This window comes from Bos javanicus, chromosome 19 (genome assembly GCF_032452875.1).
Source record: "Bos javanicus breed banteng chromosome 19, ARS-OSU_banteng_1.0, whole genome shotgun sequence".
NCBI classification, from domain to species: domain Eukaryota; kingdom Metazoa; phylum Chordata; class Mammalia; order Artiodactyla; family Bovidae; genus Bos; species Bos javanicus.
In genome coordinates this window covers 44,679,581-44,702,559 of record NC_083886.1, presented here as the reverse complement: position 1 = coordinate 44,702,559, position 22,979 = coordinate 44,679,581, and the positions used below count along the sequence as shown (strand labels likewise).

The 22,979-nt window shown below is 54.4% G+C and overlaps 1 protein-coding gene, 4 non-coding genes and 1 pseudogene across 5 annotated transcripts; 4 read left to right on the top strand and 2 right to left on the bottom strand.

Moving 5' to 3' along the window:
- The first annotated feature begins 4,215 nt into the window (after positions 1 to 4,215).
- On the top strand, positions 4,216 to 4,406 carry LOC133233171 (U2 spliceosomal RNA). Its single transcript, XR_009731647.1, has one exon. It is a non-coding gene; the product is annotated as a U2 spliceosomal RNA (small nuclear RNA).
- A 4,217-nt stretch (positions 4,407 to 8,623) lies between these two features.
- Positions 8,624 to 8,808, top strand: LOC133233188 (U2 spliceosomal RNA). Its single transcript, XR_009731663.1, has one exon. It is a non-coding gene; the product is annotated as a U2 spliceosomal RNA (small nuclear RNA).
- An 8,312-nt stretch (positions 8,809 to 17,120) lies between these two features.
- On the top strand, positions 17,121 to 20,319 carry LOC133232511 (mitochondrial fission factor-like; annotated as a pseudogene).
- LOC133233176 (U2 spliceosomal RNA) lies at positions 17,135 to 17,325 on the top strand. Its single transcript, XR_009731652.1, has one exon. It is a non-coding gene; the product is annotated as a U2 spliceosomal RNA (small nuclear RNA).
- Positions 20,320 to 20,675: 356 nt separating the features above from the next.
- On the bottom strand, positions 20,676 to 21,872 carry LOC133232512 (small nuclear ribonucleoprotein E-like). The gene has a single exon (XM_061391967.1). It carries the CDS (start codon positions 21,855 to 21,857, stop codon positions 21,579 to 21,581), a length of 279 nt encoding a protein of 92 aa, XP_061247951.1. The 5' UTR covers positions 21,858 to 21,872; the 3' UTR covers positions 20,676 to 21,578.
- LOC133233174 (U2 spliceosomal RNA) lies at positions 20,688 to 20,878 on the bottom strand. The gene has a single exon (XR_009731650.1). It is a non-coding gene; the product is annotated as a U2 spliceosomal RNA (small nuclear RNA).
- Positions 21,873 to 22,979: the final 1,107 nt, after the last annotated feature.

The window sequence follows — 22,979 nt, the reverse complement described above, 5'->3', positions numbered from 1 at the left end:
GAATGAAACACCCAGCCTTAGCCGGGAGTTTCCTGGTCTGGGGTCCCTGACACCTTGGGGGTTGGGAGGGACACCTAAAAACCCTGTACTTCCAGGCAAGGTCTGGGTACTACTGAACCCTCAGACCTTTACTGGGGAAGAGGGATTTCTTAGAGGAGAAAAACAGACGCCATGGAGGGATGACCCTGGAGAGAGAGGCCACCCTCAAGGCCTGGTGGGCTGAACCCTGGGCTGAGAGTCATCATGAGTCTTGTCCTGACAACTGAACTGGCTTGGAAAAGCCTCCTCCCCCCTTGGAGCCTTGGTTTCCTCAGCATGTAATGCGGGGCTTAGATGATTCCAGGTCCCTTTCCCCAGGACAACTCAGGCTCTGGAGTAGGGGAGGGTACAGGATGGGTGAGGCTCACCTAGGAAGCAGCTGAGGACATCCTTGTCTCCACTGCATCCCAACCGAGGACCTGCTGAGTGTACAACCGAAGGGAGGAGAGGAGTCTGCAGGAGGAGGGATGGGAGGGGAGACGAGGTCCAAGATCAGCTTCCGCCAGGGAATGACAAAGGCATGAATTTCAAATTCCCTCTTTGCTTCCTCAAGAATGTGTTGGAGAGGGAGTTCCCCAGTGGTCCAGGCTTAGAATTCTGTTCTTCCACTGTACAGGACACAGGTTACATCCCTGGTTTGGGAATAAGATGCCAAGGCCAAGAAAAGAAGGAATAAAATAGGGAAAACACAACCTATTACTTAGAATGTGAAAGAAAAACTGAGGGGGAGGGGCCCTTAGACACCCTTTTGCCAGCCAGGGGCCCATTCAGAGGCAACTCATCCAAAACCAAGTCCCAGAGCCCAGGCCAGGGCAGCAAAGGAGCAGATGCTGCCCCCTGGTGGATGAGTCTCTCACTGCCTAATTCTGAAGCAAAGTGGTGTGGTGTTGGACAGGTTCCTTTCCCTCCTCCTGAGGTTTTTTGTTTGTTTCTTTTTCTGGCCATGCCACCCAGCTTGTGGGATGTTAGATCCCCTACCGGGTACTGAGCCCTTCCCTTTGGCAGTGAAAGCATGGAGCCCTAACCACTGAACCGCCAGGGAATTCCCCTGGAGTCTTCTTTTCAGACAGGACGTTCACTGCAGTTTGAGGTTGGGAACGGAAAAACCACCCCTTTCGAGTGTTTTTTTGTAGAGGTGAGATGAGATGTAAATGAACATTTTCTGAGCAGGAGATCTGATTTCAGTGACATTTCTTATGCTTTTCCTGAGGGCCTAATAGCTGGTGCCGGGAAGGCAGAGGCGGGAGGAGGCTGGAGGATGGAGAAGGTTGTGAAGAGGCAGTTGCAGCAGGCTGTGGTCTCTTAGGAGACAGATCCACTCGGGGACAGATTCCAGCTGCCATCTTCACAGGACAGTGGCACCTGGGGAGACCTTGGCATCAAGAGGGGCATTGGGTGATCAGGAAGGAACAGCAGTCAGAGCCCCAAGAGGGTGACAGGGCCATGGGAGCAACCGCCAACAGCTGCGAGGGGGGAGGAACAAGCCCACCAGAGAGAGACAGAGGTGAGCTGAGGGGAGAAAGCCAGACTCTTGCTGTGCAGGGAACTCGCTGTCGGCCAGTTATCCGAGCTGAGGGACTCTTTAGAGCTTTCGCAACAGGGGCCAATCCCCAGAGACCTTACATGTTTGATTCGGCTTTTTAAACGTGTATTTACTCTCTGGCTGTTTTGGGTCTTAGTTGTGACATACGGGCTCCAGAGCACTCAGAGCAAGTATGCTGCCTTAGTTGCCTCGATGCGTGGGGGAATCTCAGTTTTAGACCAGGAATCAAACCGTGTCCCCTGCACGGGGAGGCGCATACTTAACCACTGGACCACCGGGAAGTCCCTGATTCAGCTTCTTGATTTCATAGATTTCTGTCAAGTCATCCATGATGTTTGGCCCACACGAATGGCTGCATGCTCAAATTTGGGAGTTTGTCAGAATCATCTGGAGGACTTGATAAACACAGAGCTGGGGCCTCCTTTCAAAATTTCTGATTCAGAAACTTGAAGACTTTGTCAGACCCAGCCTAAGCACAGTATACATTGTCTCATTGGAACCTCATCCAGTCACTCAACACATATTCATCACAAATCAAGTATATTGAGAGCACTACCATAGGTGCCGAGAATAGACCAGCAAACAGGGGATTCCCATCAAGGTGAAAGACAATACAGCACTAATGACTGCATACTGGTGACCATACCTACATTCTATGTGTCCGCGTCCATATCTACACGTGTATCTAGGCCACGTGAGCATCATGGGTGTCAAAGCCACTTGGCAGCCAGCAGAAATACAAGACCAGGGAGAGCGGGATGTGAAACAGGAGGCTCAGGGTGAGTAGGTGTAGATAGTTTGCAAGACTTCAAATGGAATCATTTCTATTTTACAGGCAAGAAGTGACTTTCCCCAGGATATACTCATTAAGAAATTCCGACGTGCTGCATTTCCTCGTGTAGCTTCACAAGTACCCTCATCAGAGAGGCATTTTTATCATTCACAATTAAAATATCAGGACTCCCGGTTTGAAACCTCTGAGGCCCCAGTGGTTAGCAGGGTGCTTGAATGCAAATCCTAACTTCTTTTCACATTAGGCAAGATGCTTAGCCTCTCAGCACTTCCATCTGTAACAGTGCTTTCAAGAAATATGTGAGGCACACACATAACTGTTTTTGTTTTTGTTTTTAATCTGGCCACACTGTGTGACTTTTGGGATCCCAGTTCTCCAACCAAGGATGGAATGCAGACTCCCACACTGAAAGCGCTCAGGCATAACCACTGAACCACCAGGGAATTCCCCCCTACAGGTAAATGCAGATATTCTTAGGCATATAAAAAAATAAGAGAAGTGAGTGCAATTAAGTTTAATACGCTCTTTAACTCAAGATATCTCAGACATTCTCTGGTGGTCCGTGGTTAGAGCTCCATGCTTTCAATGGCGGGGCAGGGAAGTTTCCACCCCATCCCTCCTCAGGGTTCTTGCAAACCCTCGGGCACACACCCACCCCTCCCCCTCTACAAACGAGATATCACAAAATATTTCAATATGTAATTAATATCAACATTACAGAGATATGTTACGATTTTTAATACTGAGTCTTTGAAATCCCATGTGTGCTTTCCACTTGAAAGTGGAAACCTTTGAATTCTTGGTACCTCAGGATTCAGTGGTACCTCTGAATTCGGAGGAACCACCTGCCCAGCGTTCCCTGGCTGCATGTGGCTAGTGGCTGTGACAACTCAGATCAACAGAATGTTTCTTCTTGTTTTCAGTCTCTAACTAGTGTCCGACTCTTTGAGACCCTGTGACCCGCCAGGATCCTCTGTCCACTCGATTTCCTAGGCGAAAATACCGGAGTGGGTTGCAGTTTCCTCCTACAGGGGATCTTCGGACCCAGGAGTGGAATCCAGGTTTCCTGTCTTGCAGGCGGATTCTTGACAATCTGAGCCATCAGCGAGGCCCACAGCTGAGGAGGAGGGGCAGGGAAAGGAGGTCCTAGGCGGAGGGAGCTTTCGGTAGGAAGCCTGGGATCCGTTTGGTTCGTAGAAGCACCGAAGGACAAGGGCGCTGGCGTTGGAGTGAACCCCTCCCGCGGCCCGGCCCCGCCCTCCGCATCCACACGCCCCCTCCCTTCCCCACTGTGGGCCATCCGCCTTCCGCCTGGCCGGGAAGCCCCCTCCACACACCCGACCCTACGGAGCCCCTCTCTCCGCAGGCGGAGGCCTGTGTAACACACTGCAGTCCGGGCGAGTGAGTCTTGCGACCTTGTCTTCAGGAAAACTCTCGGCCAACAGCTCGTCGCACGGGTCCCTCTCGACGGCCACCCCGCACCCCTTCCGGTCGGGTCTCTCCTCTCCACTAGCCCCAAGGAGGAGCTCCCCTGCCGCCGCCCGGAGGCCGTCCCCAGGGCGCTGCGGTCCCGCCGGAGCCACGCCTTCTTGGCGACAGAGGGCGGGGCATGCAGATTCGAGACGGCTCTTCCGCCCGAGAACCACAAAGCCGCGGCAGATGCGGGATTTCTCTTTTACAATGTGGAGAATCCAACTTCTGCCCGAGAGTCTGGTGTAGTGCCGCCATAGCACTGTCAACGAGGCAAAGGAAGGGAGACCTGGAGTGAGCGGGGACCCGGTCACACTGAGTGCAACATGCACGACAGCCGGACGGTGACGGCGTCGGGCGGTGACACGCTATCGCTTCTCGGCCTTTTGGCTAAGATCAAGTGTAGTATCTGTTCTTATCAGTTTAATATCTGATACGTCCTCTATCCGAGGACAATATATTAAATGGATTTTTGGAGCAGGGAGTTGGAATAGGAGCTTGCTCCGTCCACTCCACGCATCGACCTGGTATTGCAGTACCTCCAGGAACGGTGCACCCCCTCGGGGACACTTACTGAAGTACCCAAAGGCAGAAACTGGCCCTTTCTTGTAAAGGATTTGGCTATCTCAGGGAGTTTTCCAGGTTTGACTACATGCTTTGCAAGCCATCCTGAGGATTTGTAAGAGCAGAGTAAGTAAAGGAAGTCCAATGAGGGTAAAACGCCAAAACTGTGACTTAAAACTCACTTGCCGTATCCACTTCTTGAAGAGGGCCTCTATTTCATAACTTCGTTAAGTGCAGGTCTTTCTACCCTGCATTCTCACTCAGGAGTGAGATCTTCTGTCTCTATCCACCTGCCTTCTCTTGATATCTCTAAGGTTATTTCTGTATTCATGTTTTCTGACTTCAGGCTGTTCCGGCTTAAAGCCACCGAGAGCCTCTTAGAGTCTAGGTTAAAACGATGGGCTTTAACTCAGTCTGTGTGTTGGTTGTATTGGGATTTCATTTATACAGGTGACTGACTGACAGAGGTCAGTGCCACTGAAGAAGTTGTATTATTACTTGGAGTTATTATCACTTAGAAGAGAAGAGGGCCTAAAGTAAGAGCCACTGTGTCTTTTGGATACACAAGGCAGGCTGTTCAGGTCAGCACAAAGTTCAAATCATGTATAAACCAGAACGACTTCCCCATATTATCTTCTTTCGTCCTTTCCCATTGACTCTGGCATTCGACCAAGATCTAGGTGCTGGGTGCTGATCTAAGTGCACCGGATAGTGTGGTGGGGAAAGCAGCTGCTGTGGGAATCTGCCCAGGCACCAGGGGACGATTGCACTCATCTCTCGTGCTAGTAAGGTTATGCTCAAAAATCCTCCAAGCTAGGCTTCAGGAGTCTGTGAACTGAGAACTTCCAGATGTTTAAGCTGAGTTTAGAAAATGCAGAGGAACCAGAGATCAAGTCGCCAACATTCGCTGGATCCTAGAGAAAGCAAGGGAAACCCAGAAATACCTCTACCTCTGTTTCATTGAGTCGGCTCAAGCCTTTGACTGCGTGGATCATAACAAACTGGAAAACTCTCAAGGAGATGGGAATACCAGACCATCTTACCTGTCTCCTGAGAAACCTGTATGCGGGTCAAGAAGCAACAGTTACAACCTTCCACGAAACAAGTGACTGGTTCAAAATTGAGAAAGGAGTCCGACCAGGCTGTTTCTTGTCACCCTGTCTATTTAACTTTTACGCGGAGCACGTCATGCGAAATGCCGGGCTGGATGAGTCACAAGCTGGAACCAAGATCGCCGGGAGAAATATCAATAACCTCAGATCTGCGGATGATATCACTCTAATGGCAGAAAGGGACGAGAAACTAAAGAGCCTCTTGCTGAGGGTGAAGGAGGAGAGTGAAAGAGCTGGCTTAAAACTCAACATTGGACTTCCCTGGTGGCCCAGCGGTTAAGAATCTGCTTGCCAATGCAGGGGACATGTGTTCAATCCCTGGTCCAGGAAGATGCCACAGGCCACGGGGCAACGAAGCCCCTGCGGCACAACTACTGAGCCCGCACTCTAGAGCCCATAAGCCACAAGTAGAGAGTAGCCGGCGCTCGCAACTAGAGAAGGCCTGCATGTGTCAACAAGGACCCAGTGCAGCCAAAAGTAAACCCATAAATAATTTGGAAGAAAAACACCTCAGTGTTAAAAAAGAAAGAACGAGAGAAAACAACACTAAGATCATGACATCTGGTCCCATCACTTCCTGGCAAATAGAAAGGGAAAATGTGGAAACAGTGACAGATTTCCTCTTCTTGGGCTCTAAAATCACCGAGGATGGTGACTGCAGCCAGGAAATCAGAAGACGATTGCTTCTTGGCAGGAAAGCTGTGACAAACCTAGACAGTGTGTTAAAAAGCAAAGGCATCACTTGGTCAACAGAAGCCCGTACAATCAAGGCTGTGGTCTTTCCAGTAGTCATGTACGGGTGTGAGAGCTGGACCATAAAGAAGGCCGAGGCCGAAGAACTGATGCTCTGGAACTGTGGTGCAGGAGAAGACGCCTGAGCGTCCCTTGGACTGCAAGGAGATCAAACCAGTCCACCTTAAAGGAAGTCAACCCTGAATTCTCCTTGGAAGGACTGGTGCTGAAGCTGAAGCTCCGATACTATGGCCACCCGATGCGAAGAGCTGACTCCTTGGAAAAGATCCTGATGCTGGGAGAGATTGAAGGCAGAAGGAGTAGAGGGTGACAGAGGATGAGAGGGTAGGGTGGCATCACCGGTTCACTGGACATGACCTTGGAAAATCTCTGGGAGATGGTGAGGGACAGAGAACCCTGGTGTGCTGCAGTCCATGGGGTCAAGGAAGAGTTGACACGACTTGGCACTGAACAATAAGAACAGTTTCGGCTAAGCGGGGTGTGAGAGGAGGGTTGGGGTGGAGGGCGGAGAGGGATAAGGCCTGGAGCAAGTGGGGTTGTGGGTAAGCCGAGTTAAAAAAGCATGTCCATATTTACGTGTGTGTGTGTGTGTGTGTGTGTGTGTGTATTTGTATATGACATGTCTGTCTGGCGCTAGATACTCACAAACTCAAAACCATCTTGGGGCACAGAGGGGCGCCTCTGGTGGCAGAAGGGAGGGGGATGGCTGAAAACGGGCCCACGTTAGGTTTTCTTAGAACCGAGATTCCCACCAGGAGATGACGGCTCAGAGAAGTGTCTGGCAAAGTCACTGTTTCTCCCTAGTGTTTGCTAGTTGAGGGCTGACTCCTGCCAGGCATGTCCAGAGGGGGCCTCCGAGCTAATCTGGCCGGCACGTTATTAGGGTTCCCTGAGAAGGTGTGAAACAGATCACCCCCCGTCCCACCCTCTCCCTCCCACAGGAGAGAGGGAAAACCCAGGGCGGCAGGGAGTCACGGAGCCAGGAGCCGAGGCAGGGTCAGGCGAGGCCGTGACCCCAGGTGCCACCCACCCTTATAGAAACGCTATAAGTTTGTGGGCCTGGCGCCAGCAAACCGGCGCGTGTGTCGCCAGCAACTCTGCGCCCCTCCAAGTCGCCTTCCTCTTCTGGTGGCTTCCCCCTCGGAGGCACCATCAGTGAGCGGGGCCTGTGCTCCAGGACCGGGCGAGGTCTTGGGACACGGTGGTCAACCCCGCAGGTCAGCTGCCTGCTAGCCGTGTGACCCAGGGCAAGTTTCTTAGCCTCTCTGGTCTCGTTGATCACGACAGTGAAACGAGGATGATAACAGCGTCAATCCTCTCTAGGGTGTCCAGTAGCCAAGTGGGTGTGATCATAGCAAAGAATGCAGGGCAGTGACTGCCAGGTGGCTGTCCTGTGGGGCAGTCCCCGGGGTGGGGGGTGGGAGGTCTTTCCCCTCAGGTCTGACAGAACTAGAGAGTCGGTCAGGGGAGGGCCGACTGTGCTAGTTTCACAGAACCTGCAGCTCTCTAGGGGCTTTGCGGAGACCGGAGAAAAGACAAGAGCGCCCGCCTGGTGATGTGAAAGTCGCTCAGTCGTGTCCGACTCTTTGCCATCCCATGGACTGTAGTCTACCAGGCTCCTCTGTCCGTGGAATTCTCCAGGCAAGAATACTGGGGTGGGTAGCCGTTCCCTTCTGCAGGGGATCTTCCCTACCCAGGGATGGACTCCAGGTCTCCCACAGATCCCCTGCAGGCAGATTTCACCACCAGGGAAGCCCAACGGTACTGGAGCGGGTAGCCTATCCCTTCTCCCGGGGATCTTCCCGACCCAGGAATCGAATTGGGGTCGCCTGAATTGGAGGCAGATTCTTTACCAGCTGAGCTACCGTCCCAGGGTCTCAGTTAAGGAGCCTGGCCGGGACCGTGGGAAGGAGTCTGGTGTCTGGCGGCCTGGGGCTCACGCGGCTCCCCCGGATGCACAGCCACGACCCCGGGCTCACTTCGGGCTTCGGGAGCACCCGGACCGTTCTTGTCCTGCAGCTCCCGCGCCCCAAGCACAGTCCCCCTGCCTTCGGACCGGAGCTGGCACCTGTGATGCATGGGCAGAGCCTGAGGATGCTGGCCGCGCCCTCAGGGTGGAGGAGGGTGGGTCATGCACATAGAGAGTCATTGTCCCGGGAAGGATGGGGGCCAGGGAGCCAGAAGAGATGTGAGAATTGACCAGAATGTGGAGAACAAGTTGTTTCACTGGTCTGGAGCGGACATGGGCTAGAGAGCCAGGAACGTTGACTGACGACTGACGGGTAGGTTGCTCACGGTGAGCTGAATGGAGAGGAGGGGAGGATGGTGGCTGCCACCTGAAAGAGCACCATTGCTTCTCCGCCTTTTGGCTGAGATCGAGTGTAGTATCTGTTCTTTACCGGCTTAACATCTGATACCTCCTCTATCTGGGAACAATACTGTTAAGGGAGTTTTGGGGGCAAGCAGTTGGCATCGGAGCCTGCTCTGTGTTGCAGCACTTCCCAGGAATGGTGCATTCTCTCTGAGGACAAAACCGGCACCCCCAAATGGTAGACTTGTTTCTTTTCTGGCCTTTCTCCTCGGAAGATTTCTCTTCTCTTTTGTGTTTTTCACTTGGGCTGTGGGGTTTGTGTGGCTTTCCCCCTGTCTTTGTTTTGTTTTCTTTTAGGCTGATTTTGATTCTTTCAGTTTGATTCAATTGCTTAGTTGTGCTTGGCTTTTCCCTGTCTATTTCCTGTGGTGACCCAAGGGCGAAAGAGCAGATAAAACCTACGAGAGTCTTCTTGGAATGCAGGAACAGAAAAACCAGACCATTATCGGCCTTTCCTTCCCCCATGTTGTAACCATTAATGGATTTCAGGTCCTCGTGAGCAGTATAACCTGTCTCCCCTCCTACCGCATAGGGAGAAGATATTTGCCTCACTGTTCCCTCCAACCCAGTGACCCGCAAGACCCCTATCCCACTCTGTGTACCCTGGGTATAAAAGTGGACTGTGGACTCCTGCTCAACGTCGGGTCTCTCTTGAGCCGGCCCACTGTTCTAACAGCGTCTCCCATTCTAATAAACGTTATTTCCCTCTCATTTTGTCTCATGTCTGGAAATTCTTTTCCAACCTGCGCCCGGGCCGCGACACTTCCCTGTTCATCACTAACTCCCAGAGCTTGCTCAAACTCGTATGGCTGATGCCATCCAACCATCTATCTCATCTTCTAGCCTCCCTTTCTCCTTCTGCCTTTGATCTTTCCCAGCGTGAGGTCTTTTCTAAAGAGTCAATCGTTTGATTCTTTAACCTTTAGGTTTCATTTAGGAAGCTTCCCCCCGCCACCATCACCACCCCCCCACCCCCGCCATCCGCCCCTTGTTTTTTTTTTTTTTTTTTAATCTGCAGACTGGTTTCTGGAACGGTCTTTTCTATTGTGCCATAGGAGTGAGTTGTTCCTGTCTGAACTTTTGGTCTTTTCCTGTGTGCTTTGTACAGAAGGCGCTGTCCTAAACTCACAGGCAACAGAGATTTTGGAAGCCCCGACACTCAGGTCTGAAGCGATCAGGGTGAGTCTCATCAGGCTCCATCCTCCTCTCTCGTGCTTCGCACCCATCTCTTCTGTCTCCCAAGCTCCTCCATATCTCCTGAAACTCGGTTATCTGCCAGATCTCCCATATATTGGCTGCCGTTTGTTTCTGGTTCCGACTCCAGTTGGTCCCAGAGAGGACGGCGGACTAATGCCTCACAATAACTTTCTTATTGGGGTCTAGAGGCCAGGTTCTTTCATGGAACCAGAGAGAGGGAAGCGATGAGGAAGCAAAGTACAAAAAAGGCCGAGGAGAGAGGGAGAGGCGGAGAGGAATAAACTAAAAGGGGCCATCAGTCTTGCAAAAGCATCTCCTGGGATGGCCAGCGTTGCGGGGTGGGGGTGGGGGATATGCGGATCTCTTCTTTGGTAGAGTCGTGCACACAGGTGGGTAGGGTCAGATCAGCCCTCCTGTGAGCCGACCAAAGATGCTTTTAACAGTCGGGCAGAGGGGCACGGTTCTCTGGGGGCAGGCCATTGTGTACGATGATAATAACAAAAGCAACGAAAACCCAAGGTTAAAGTCCAACACGGAGTCAGAATTGGTTCTACCCTGGACCGTTTCCTAGATATGCCTGGTTCACTCACGCGCCCTCCGCCCCTCACATTGACCCCAACCGACAGTTAGCTGGACGGTGACCATTCTCTGGTAGAAATACCACCCGACGTGGCCGCGCAAGAGAATAGCTTGGACACCCCCTCCGATGTAGGCGTAGGCGATTGAATTCAGGTTTCTTCGGGTAGCCCTAAGACTGGCTGGGCCCGACCAAACAAATTACAGGCCAATGTCGTCCTCCCTGCAAAGGTCTTTCCTCACAGGGAAGGAAAATTTTCCCTTCTAGACCTACTGTGGGTTCGGGTGTGGTGTGGTGGTGGGGTGGTGTCCAGGGCTCTCGTTGAGATCATACTTGGGTCCCGGGCACCAGGCACCACCGAACGGCCATGGTGAGGCGGGAGGTACCTGCCGCTCCCCACCCCCATCCCAGGGTAAAGCAGTTGGAGATGCATTCTCTATTGACCAAAAGCTTCCAAGAGGCCAAGGGCAGGGCAATGAGGGCGAGCGGGCTGGGCGAGCGCCCAGACCACACATTTCTCTTTCTGGAAGTCAGGAGACCTCCCAGACCACACAGGCCCAGAGAGGCTCCTTGGAGGTCAAAGGGGAGTGATGCTAACTAACGCTAGGCTACCCACAGGCCTCTTGGGTAGAATCCAGTTTGGCTAAGAGATGCATGCACACCTATGGAAGGACCCTGAGATATACCACATATGGCCTGTGAACCAAATGAATCCAAATGATCGGCCAAAGGAAACCTAGAGAAATGCCTCGTAAAAGCAGTTCAAGGGACTTCCCCGGTGGTCCGGTGGTTAAGACTTTGCCTTCCAACGCAGAGGGTGAAGGTTCGATCCCTGGTGGGGGAGCTATGATTCCCACACGCCTTGTGGCCGAAAGACTTAAAAAATAAACTCAAAAAGTAATTCAAGCCACTACAAGGGCGCGACTCGGGGACTCTCCCTCTGCGTCTGCCCGTGTGCCTATCCACACATAGCGTACTCTTTTCCTCTTAATAAATGCCCCACTTGTTCCACTACTTTCCGTCTCCCTGGGAATTCCTTTGTGCAGAGCCGAAGGGCCAGGGTCCTCGTCACTGACCACGGGTCTAGTGGCTAGGACCCGGGGCTTTCACCGCCGCGCCCCAGCCCCAACCTCCGGCTGGGAACCCAAGCGCCGCTCCAAGCCACTGCGGGCCTAGGTCTCCCGAGATCAATTGGACCGGACTGTCTCAGGAGGGGCCCGAGGCTCGCTGTACTTCCAAGCTCCACAGGTGTGTCCGAAACAGAAGGGAAGGGGGCAGGGCACAACTTCTGAAAGTGTGGCATAGCCCGAGGACACAACAGACATTCATTAGAATCACATGGGTCTAAGACGGGCTTCCCTGGTGGCTCAGATGGTAGGAAGAATCTGCCTGCAATGCAGGAGACCGGGTTCGACCCCTGGGTCGGGATGATCCCCTGGAGAAGGGAATGGCTGCCCACTCCAGTATTCTTGCCTCGAGAATCCCACGGACAGAGGAGCCTGGCGGGCTGCAGTCCGTGGGGGTCTAAGCTGGCAGAGAAGTCAGCTTCGAGCAGACCTTGATTCTCAATCAGCAAGCTAAAGGACCTGCCCAGAGGCGCCATGACAGTTCCAAGGCACTGTCAAAAGACCACAAAGTGGGCAGTGGCCCAATTCCTGGAAACCTCCACCCCTTCCCCCAAATAGTTGGAATGATCCTCCCACTCACTGTCGGTGCCCAGTCGCTCCGTCGTGACCCCACGGACTGCAGCTCGCCAGGCTTCCCTGTCCTTCCCCATCTCCCGGAGCTGGCTCAAGCTCACGTCCTTTGAGTCGGTGACGCCACCCAACCATCTCATCCTCCGTGGTGCCCTTCTCCTTCTGCCTTCAATCTTTCCCAGCAGGAGGGGCTTTTCCAGTGGGTCAGCTCTTCGCCTCAGGTGGCCAAAGCATTGGAGCTTCAGCTTCAGCTTCAGCATCAGCCCTCCCAATGAATATTCCGGGTTGATTAGCCTATCAGCTGATCAACTCATTAGCCTGTGAAATAACCCGGCCCATGAAAGCTCACCATGCCACGTCTGGAGGCCGCCACACTCGCCCTCTGTGATGGCCCACACTCTGCCTATGGAATGTGTTTCTCTCTGAATCAATCCACTTCTTAACCTATCATTGTGTCTCTCACTGAATTCTCTCTTCGATAGGACATGGAGAACCTGAGCTTCATCAGCTCTTGAAACGAGGTACCGTGGGTTTTGGCTCGGTCGGAGGCCCAGCCACGTGGATTGGAGTCCCGACCTGGGTTTGGCCGGGTTCGAGTCCCGGGCTGAGGTAGAGGGCTTCGTTTCGGCTGCCCGGCGTGCCTCCGGAAGCACTGCTCAGAGGCCCACGTGTTCTGACACACTGACTTTTCCGTGACAGGGAAAAGGTTCGATGGGCTCCCGCGGATGCCGGTCGAATCGGCGTAGGACGGCGCCAGACCGGTTTGGGGTATAACCCGCCGCGGGCACTCGGTGGACAGTGGACGCGTGAGGAAACACCGAATTCGAGGGTTGTGTCACGGACAGGAGTCCACCCAGTCTGGTGGGGAGGCCTGTGGCCCCGTCCTGGAAAATGTTGAGCGCAAGCCCCATAGAATTCCGGGTCGCATCTCCCCATCCCCCTACCCCAAATTTGTCCTGCGTACGTAGACTGAGGACCCCTGCCAGATTCCCCCCCGCCGCCCACCACCACCACCACCACCACCACCACCAGGACACAACACACAGGCACCTAGGGGGTCCGAAAAGATCGACAAGCCACATGATGAGGCTTCCCAGGGAGAGCGGGGTGGCCCTCCGCGGTAGACTAAGAGCCGGGAAAGGAGGCCAGGTCGGTGTTCTGATGGTGGTGAGAAATGGAACACTTCCCTCCGCATCGGTAAACAAGGCCGTCGCAGTCATCAGCAATCGCGGCCACCACGGGAGGGCGGGCCGGTGAGCCCTGCTCGGGACTGAAAGACTACCTGCCGTCTAGCGGCCATCCCACTGCGGCCACTCCCTCCAGGTGAGCCCCGAGGAAGCCCGGGACGTGAAAAGCACAGGATGGTGGCCCCGGAGCGCTGAGATGCGCATCAAAGGCATGATTTCCGTGAGCCCAGGCTCGAGCATCTCCCCATGTATGGAAACGCGCTAAATTCCTTAACTTGGGATGCCTGGTTTTCTTTCATATACAGAATAGGAAACACCTTTTGACGTTCAGACCGCCTGCCCTTTGTGGCAAAACTTGTGTGTCACCTGGCTCCTCCCGCCACCGCCCACCTCCTCCTGGCGGTTCTCTCAGGGTCGCTTCAGACGCTGACCCCGGGGCTGGAAGTCCTAAATATTCCCGCTGAATAAAACGCAAGTCTCAACTTCTAGGTCGTGGATTTTTTTTTTTTTTTTTTCTTTTTAAGTGGACAGTGCTGAGCAGAGGGGCGGCCGGCGGGAGACTTTTCTCATCAGCTTGCCGGGGTCCAGGGTGAGAGGGGACGAGGGAAGGGCGAGGCTTAGCAGCTCTCGGCCATAACCTCAAGGCAGAGTCAGACTCTCCATCACACACCGCCAGCTGCTTTCTCCTCCGTGAAACTCGGGTACAGAGGGGTCAGAGAAGCGCCTTGATCTGAGCTAGGAGGGCTCCGGCCTGGGTAGAGGTGGGGCACGGCAGGGCCGTGCTGGTTCCCTCCGGAGAAGCTGAAGCCAGCCGGCCCAGTCTGGGATACGGAAGGAGTCTGTGAGGGGAGAGACGTGGGGTTGGGGGATGATGACTGTAAGAAAGAGCCCACTAGAAGCAAGCGTTCCCCGGAGCAGCTGTGAGGCCCAGATCACACCCTCGCGGCGTCTCGGCGGGTCAGCGGGGTGCAGGCCACGGCCCTCCTTCCCCCAGCGTGCCCCCTTGCTTTGCACCTCTGCGTTCTCGCCCACGCTCTTGCCAAGAGCCTCCCAGAGGCTCTTGCCTCCAGGTTCGCCCCCTCATGTCAACATGACCGGCCAGCACACCGCCAGCGCCCCCAGTGAAACCCTAACCTGTCCCGTAGGCCGTCTCCCGGGTCTGGAAGGCCTTCCTGACTCGGCTGGCTTCCTGTCTGTTCTTCGCACCTTCTCACTTATTGGGTGTGTCCGGGTAGGGACCCCGAGCCACACGGGAGAGGCCTGGAGCCCTGAGGAGGTCACACCAGGTGGGAGCCGCACCCAGTCGTCCACCTCCCAACAGTTCCCTCAAGAGCTTCCCAGGTGGCGCAGTGGCAAAGACTCCGCCTGCCAGTGCGGGAGACGCAGGAGACGCGGGTTCGATCCCTGGGTCGGGAAGATCCCCTGGAGTAGGAAACGAAACGGCAACGCGCTGCAGTTACTCGCCTGGAAAATTCCATGGACAGAGGAGCCTGGCAGGCTACCGTCCACGGGGTCGCAAAGAGTCGCACGGGACTGAGCGACTGAGCACACACAGGGTCCCTTCCTCATCACACCGGCGGGGGTGGGGGTGGGGTCCCGGCCATTCGGCTCCTGGGCGGGACACGTCCGGGGCCGGGGAACAGGAGCGGTGTCTGGCCCTGGGACCCAGCACAGGTCCTGGTGGGTCGAGTCTCGGGTGGTTAATGACCGGTTGTCAGAACCGGTGGTGAAGGCGGCCAGCCCGGACCCCAGCTCCGACACTCACATCTGTGTACTCTCAGGCAAACCCATGTCCCAGGGGTAAAGGCAGGCGCCTTCTCGACTCGGCCTCCTGGTCGGGCAGAAGGTCGGTCCACTCCATAGTGCCCGTCACTTCCGGAACCGGCATCCGTTCTCCGGAGAAAGGTCATTCCTGTAAGGGATTCCTACTTGGCCTTGAAGGGTCACCTCTCAGTGTCGGGCTCTGTCTGATTGGGTGTACCACCCACCGTCTGCATGGACGGGATCGGTCAACCCGTGGCCTCGGAGTATCAAAGGTGGTTAGGGCTGTGAGCTCTGCTACATTTTAAAGGCAAGTCCAGGCCTATGACTCCAAAATGCACATGGGACGCCGTTGAGGCTTACAGGTGGCATCTCAAACAGGTGGTATGAAGGGAAAACTCGCTCATTCACACTGTGCTCCAGAGGAAGGTGGGGCGGTGGTCAAGAATCTGCCGGCCGACGCGGAGACGCAAGAGGCGCGGGTTCCATTCGTGCGCGTGGGGAAGATGCCCTGGAGGAGGAACAGGAAATGGCAACCCGCTCCAGGATTCTTGCCTGGAAAATTCCATGGACAGAGGAGCTTGGCGGGCCTACAGTCCACGGGGTCGCCAAGAGTCGGGCGCGACTGAACACGACCACCCAACCCCGGGAAAGTATCCCCCCGGCTGGACGACGTAGATGTTGAGGGAGAAGAAGAAGAAGACCTAGAGGAAGATTTAGGAAATGACTTCATAAGTCCTTTCGACTCAAAATGTGAAAGATATCTTTTTTTAAATCGATAAATATGACGATATAAAAACGGAACCTTTAAACAATGCAATCATCATCACTTTAAGCAAAGCCCAACCGAAAAGCCGGCAGGAATAGGGAAGAGGGTCGAAGACCACCGACAGGGAGGTTACTAATAAGCTCACAGAGAGAAAATGTAAAGGCTTCTCTGAAACAGGATGGGACGCTCAACTTTATTTACCCACGAGAGAAAACCGCATATCCGAGCTAGGCCGAGGTACCGTTTTCACCTGAGAGATCCACCCCTCGCGCTTTCCCCACCCTCCACCGAAAAAGCATTCCCAAGGCTGATGCCACGCGGGGTTGTTGGCGAGGCTGGGGGACGAGGCGCTGCCGGAGAACGCTTGCCCTGCTCTTCCAGTCACCGTCCCTGATCTCCCGAGCTTCAGGGCTCCGTTGCGGCGAGGGTGGCCGGGACCGCCACGGCCCCGCACCGCCGTGAGGGCACAAGGGGCACCCGAGCGGCCTCCGCAGAGCGCTGTGCCCCGGGGCCGGGCGCCCTTCGCAGACCCTTCAGTCCGTGCACCCCGACTGGAGCAAATTCCGCGGGAGCGCATCACGCACTGAGAAGCGGAGCTGCCAAGTGATCGCGACGGGCACTGTTCGATTCCAACGACTGTCCCCCAGGACATCCCTTGTCAGGACGCATCCCCCAACCCCCACCCCCACCCCCACCCCGCCGCCCCAGGGGACCCGAACTGTGGGGCAGAAGACGGGCGGGAGAACACGGACGCGAGCAGAGCGGCCGGGAGCAAGGAGGGGCGAGGGGGTGTGGTGCTGGCCGTTAGAGCCGCGGTAACCGTGACGGGTGTCGGGCACTAGCTCAGCGTGTAGGAGGCAATGGTTGCGAGTGCAGCGCGAGCCGGGGAATGAGCGACAAAAGCGAGTTCTTGATTTCTGGGGCTCGGTCCGTGAGAGCTGCTTCCGTGTCAGCGCTTCCCCCGCGGTCTCCGGCAGCCGCCCCTGGGTCGGGAGGCGGGCTCCGGGCGCGAGGAGGCGGTCCGGAGGGTGGAGTCCGCCCGCGGTAGCCCCGCCCCCTCGGGCGGCAGAAGGCGGAGCATGCAGATGAGAAATGGCTGTTCGGCGCGGGAATGGCGGAGCAATTAAGGACCTAGAACTTGTCCTTTCAAAGGTAGAGGACAAAAAGGCCTGCACAGGAGTCCGCTGACAGCACTGTCAACGACGCAAAAGGAATCAGACAGGGAGTGTGGTTCAGGGCGCTCACCGTGGCTTGAATGGGGATGGAGCGAGGGCGGCTGCGGCCAGGCTGAGGCAACCGGTATCGCTTCTCGGCCTTTTGGCTAAGATCAAGTGTAGTATCTGTTCTTATCAGTTTAATATCTGATACGTCCTCTATCCGAGGACAATATATTAAATGGATTTTTGGAGCAGGGAGTTGGAATAGGAGCTTGCTCCGTCCACTCCACGCATCGACCTGGTATTGCAGTACTTCCAGGAACGGTGCACCCCCCTCGGGGGAAATCAATCTTGGTACGAAAAGAGCAGACAGTCTGTCGTAAGGCTTGAGAGCCTAAAGTAACAGTGAGACGAGGAAGTGCAGCTTGCTGGCCTTTGTTTTGCTTCGCTTGTGTAAATTTTTATGGCCTTTGCGCTTGGGCGGTTTTTTCTTTACTTCTTGTGTTGTGGAGTGTTTTCCCGCTTTGGTTTGTTAGTCTTTAGAGGCGAGCGTTCTGTGCCCGGTGGGTTTTCAGAGGGTATGTCGTTTTTTTTCGCCTTCTCCTCGTTGTTTTATTGCTGCATGAGAGCCGGGAGACTCTTCGCTGGGAGGCTTCCGGGAGAAACGCGGCCTTACATAGATAAGCGTTCGCAGCAAAGTGTTTCTACCACCAGCGGTCCCGTAAGGAGTCTGCTCTCTTTTACAGGTATATGCATTTGCACTTTTGGCCCGAGACTATATAAGTAAGACCCCGAAGTGTGGCCTCAGCAGCTTTCGTTTTTGAAGGAGCCTGTGTTCAGTAACTTGTTCTTACTACAGGCATTTTTGAAGGAGCCCGCAGTTCAGTGACACTCCATCGACACGCTTGGAGGAGGAGGGGGAAGGGACGTTCGGTTCAGCTGAGGCCCTTAGCCGCAGACCCTCCAGCGAGGGCTCAGGGGCACAAAAGTGGCTCTTAAGTGCAGCACATGCATCTGGAAGCAACTCAAAGGATTTACAGGTAATGCCCGAAAGCAAGCAGTAGTTGGTATACATTTAGTGAGGGAGAGAGCATTTCCTTCTCCCACTGCTGAGATGGCGGAAGCTAGTCGAATTCCTCAGTATGAAAAGGAATACGCGGAAGGTATTAACTAGCCAGTGAGGGTCCTGGGGAAAATGAAAGGGAGCACCACCAAATACTGACCTGGAACAAGGATTCCAAGAGGGAGGTTTTAAATGCTCGTGTGATTACGTGAAGTGCTCGTGTTCCTGAGAGAATTATTGTAGCAGGAAGTAAGACATTCCATTTTCAAGGCCAACCGATCTTGACCTTATACAGTCAACTCCCTTCAAAACCTCTGGCACTAAAAATACCACCTCGTGTGCTTTCGCTAAGTGAAAGACAGCTAGATTTTCTGGGTTTAGAAAGACTCCAACCCCTCAAAATGAAGAAATCGGTGCAGCTGACAGACTAAAAAGAGCGCGCTGGCTGTTCACCAAAATGGAACAGCCGGTCAGAACGGACTCCATGTATGACAGACATTTCAAATAGAGATACAACATGGAAGGAACTTCAGGTGACTTAACAGAACAGAGAACGTGCTGAAGGAGAAAGGGCCATGTATTCAATCACTGTAGCATTCTGGCTGATTAATAATAGCTCTGGTTTCTCCGCTGGAAGTAACCTCAACGCTCAAAAATAGTATCTCAACAGCTGAAAATGCAAAGACTGTGTGACCTTCTTTGTTTCTGTCTTTGCAATGTATGCCGTTTCGCAGTCCACGCCCTGAAAATGTATTTCTCCCAGAAAAGAGGGGGGAAGGGCTTGTATGTGCAGAACTAAAGGTATATTCTGTCAAAAACAAGAGGCGGGGGGTTGGGCTGATCCTGAGGCAGGAGAAAAACAAGAAGCGCATCCGCTCGCTCTAAAGTTTCTCTCCACTTGTACCGTCGAAACCGATTTCAAAAATACAAGCTAGAGTCGGTCTTGATGTCTAGCGAGCCCTCCGTCCCCGGTAGCCTGCGCCGCGCCAGCGCCGGCCTAGAGCCAGAACCGGAGCTATACAAGATGGCCGGCCAGGCAACCTGGGGGCATCGGTCCCCTCCAACAAATGGTGACATGCGGAGCCGGGGCTGTGGTCACCTTCCTCTTCATGACAACCCCCCCCCCCCCGACCCCTTCCCGTGGTGAAGATACTATGCTTGCAGTCTCAGCGCCCCTTGGTGCGCAGTGACTTGATGCCTCCCCCTCCAGACTCCGAAGCATCTCCGACGCCGAAGTGCCCTCCTCTCGCCCATCCACAGGGAAATAAGTGCCTCCTGGACAGTAGTGGGGTCCTGGAGCCCCTCTGCGGGCGGGCGAAGGCGCTTGAGTCCGTGTGCGACTCCTTGCGACCGTAGCCCGCCAGGCTCCTCGGTCCATGGGATTCTCCAGGCAAAAAGAATACTGGAGTGGGTTGCCATGCCCTCCTCCCGGGGATGGATGGATCTATCTTCCCGACCCAGGGATTGAGCCCGCCTCTCCTGGGTCTCCTGCACTGCAGGTGGACTCTTTACCGCCGAGCCACCAGGGAAACCCCAAAGCCCCTCTGCGCCACCTGCTTTCCGGACCCCACTCGCTCCACTGTCACCGAAGATGGCCTTGTGAAGATGGTGCGGCACGAGGGCACCGGGACCCTGTGGCATGGCCTCCCAGCCATCTTTGTTGATGACTGTCGGCCACTGCCACCTACTTCACCGCCTACGACCTTACTCAAGGCCTTCCTGTGTGGTGGAGCCCCGACCTCTTCCTCCGCGCACCCATGGTGGCTGGTCCGCGGGCCTGCCTGGGCACCGTGACTGCTATCAATCCCCCTGGAGCTGGGCACGGACAAAGCCGAAGGCTCGGCACCCGTCGCGCTGGGAGCTGAGCACGTGCATCCGGCTGGTGCTCGCTCGGGCTGGGCTGGGCAGGTCCGGTCCCAGTGTCCCTTCGGGATGTGCCCTTCTCGGCTCTGTCTGTACTGGTTCAACTAGAGCTGGCCGACGTGGCTCAGGTCTAAGGACCGGACAGACCTTCGCTCCCTGGGCTTCGGCTTTTGTGTCTGGCGCCATCTCCTGGGCTGTGGCGGCCATCCTCCTTTCTTTTCAACGTGACGCAGAGAGGTGAAGCGGTGAATGACGCCCCCCGCACGCGACTGTCCACTTGGCTTCCCGGACCCCAGTCGGTCCGAGGATCAAGCATCAAGCCCACTTCACCCGGCGGCATTTATGAGCACTTGCTTGAGTCTCGCACAAAAAGCTTCCTCCAGAAACACTCAACCGGGAACAGCCTGTGCAGGGAAGAGGAAGAGAAAAAAAGAGAGAAAAAAAGGCAAGAGGCCTTTTTCCCTGGCTGTCCAGTGGCTCAGGATGCCCCGAGCCACCTAAGGGCCAGCGGCCCGAGCCCTGGTTTGGGAGCACCCAACCTCTACCGGGCTGGGCCGCCCACATGGGTGCGCTGTAACGGCCGGGCGGCCAAAAGTAGCAAACCTGCACCGTAAACGGGACCATGACACACATGCCCCCGCAACCGCGAGTGCCACTGAGACAAAAAAAATATGTCTTTAACAGCAACATGCGCCGGCGGGAACCCAAGCCCGACCTCCCAGCTCGTCTCCCAGACAGTCTGTCTTTGTGATGACACAGATTATTCCCCGTAGGGGGTGCACCGTTCCTGGAAGTACTGCAATACCAGGTCGATGCGTGGAGTGGACGGAGCAAGCTCCTATTCCAACTCCCTGCTCCAAAAATCCATTTAATATATTGTCCTCGGATAGAGGACGTATCAGATATTAAACTGATAAGAACAGATACTACACTTGATCTTAGCCAAAAGGCCGAGAAGCGATACCTTCGCCTCGGGCTTGGCCGCTACCGTCCTCCCCTCACCTCCATTTAGCTCACGGTGAGCAAAGTCGGCCTCAAACGAAGGCCCGCCCTCTCCCCTAGACTGCACGGTGTCCTAGTGCCACAACTTCTAAGACGTCCATCGTTCGTCGGGTCGTTTCATTTGTTGGGCGCCTTTAGGCTTTCTGGTCTCCCACGGCACCCCCCCCCACCCCCGCCCCCAGCAGACAGCCAAGCAATTTGCATGCCCCGCCCACACACGCGCCTTCTTCCTGCTGCGCGTGTGCGCCGTCTCGCGGTGGAACCGAAACAAGCGCGTGGCCCAAAGCTCCCGGAAACGCCCAGACCGAGAAAGACGCAAACCGTTCCAACCGGGTTTTTCTTTCCAGCATTTCTTTTTCTTCTTAAAAATTTTTTCCCGAGCACATAGCTACGTACCCACCCACCACTCATCATCTTACTGTTATTTATTGTGTACACATACACGGATGAGTCGGCTATGTAGAAGTTCTCTTTCAACTTTCTAGATTTTTTTTTTTTTTTTTTTGATGAAAACAGTCCCACAGCATTTATTGTCATCTGGTGATAACATAAGGGTGAGCAGAACAATATGAATACATGTTTTAGAACTACATCTCTAACAAAGGACACCTAAAAAAACCAACGGTATTGCCAAACAATTTCTCACTTCATCTGTCACTTCTAGTTGGAGACACTTTGGAGCAGAGTAATGTTATCTCCTTTTAGCATGATCCGACCCAGTTGTTTTCTTGACTTTGTTTTAGAATGAATCTCTTCTGCGTCATCTAATACGAGGTTCATACACTCATCAAAACCAATGATAGAGCCCTCTGTCCGCATATTCACTTGTTCATAAAGCCACACCCGAATCCGTGATCTATTTTGCAAGTATGTGAAGATGAGATTGATGGGCTGCACCATCACCTTCTGCACCTTCTGGCCCTGGCCCCGGTACGCCATGCTGGACGCTCACAAGCACCACAGTGCTCCACACTCAACTTTCTAGATTTTAATTCGTCTTGATTTACTATGGCTTTCTTTCCAAGGTCTCTTTTCTTTTTCTTTTTGGCTACCCTGGCTCTTCTACGGGTCATGTGGGAACTCAGTTCCTCGAGCAGCGATAGAACCCGCGGCCTAGCTTACATTGGGAGCGCAGGGTCTTCACCACTGTACTGCCAGAGAAGTCCCTGCAGTCACTCTTTTCTATTTCCCTCAGACTCTCTCGGTATTTTTATGTGGCTTTGCTGGACAGGGAGCCAAGATATCCGCGACACAATTTGGCTGCTCTTCCGTCAGCTGCTCGCCAGAAGGCTTCCACGTAGGCCTCCTCGGCTTGATGGGACGCTCCAGGAGAGAGAGTGGGAGGATTTCTCCCAGTCCAGATCGCTGCGGACTCCTTGCCATAAGGCCGTGCCCCATCGCAGCTGACCTGCCTTCTTGGCCGCTCAACTGCAAGCCTGCAGTGGAGAACAGGGGACACACCGACCGAGCAGAGCAGCTGCTGAGGCCTCTTCTGCCTTGAGGATGCCCTCTCTTCTCCTGTCCACCCCAGCCCAACAAACTTCCTGGGGCGGAGGGGGGCGGGGCGGGTTGGGGGAGCGTGGAAACCGCTGAGTACTGGAGGATCAGAAAGAGGGTGTAGGCAAGTGGAGACACACCTGCCAGCAGCTGTGGTGAGCCTCCCGGAGTGCACGTGGAGCCCTTTTACCCTGAAAGTAAGGGAACTTCCTCCCAGTTTTGGGATTCTCCCTGCCATGTACAATTAGACAAAGCTAACTTTCTCAAAATTCTGACCCTGCGAGAACCAAACTATGCCTAGGAAAAAGCTTGATGTAGAACGCAGTGTTTAAGTCATCCGTTTCTGTGCTCTAGCGCCCTCCAGCAGCAACTACGGAGCCTTTGTGCTGCAACTACTGGAGCCAGTGGGGTTAGAGCCTGTGCACCAGGAAAGGTAGTCCCCACCTGGCAGCAGCTAGAGAAAGCCTGTGAGCAGAAAAGAGGACCCAGTGCAACCAAAAGTAAATACATTGATAATAATAATTATTGGAAAAATATTTTAATTGGATTAAATACTTTGGATTG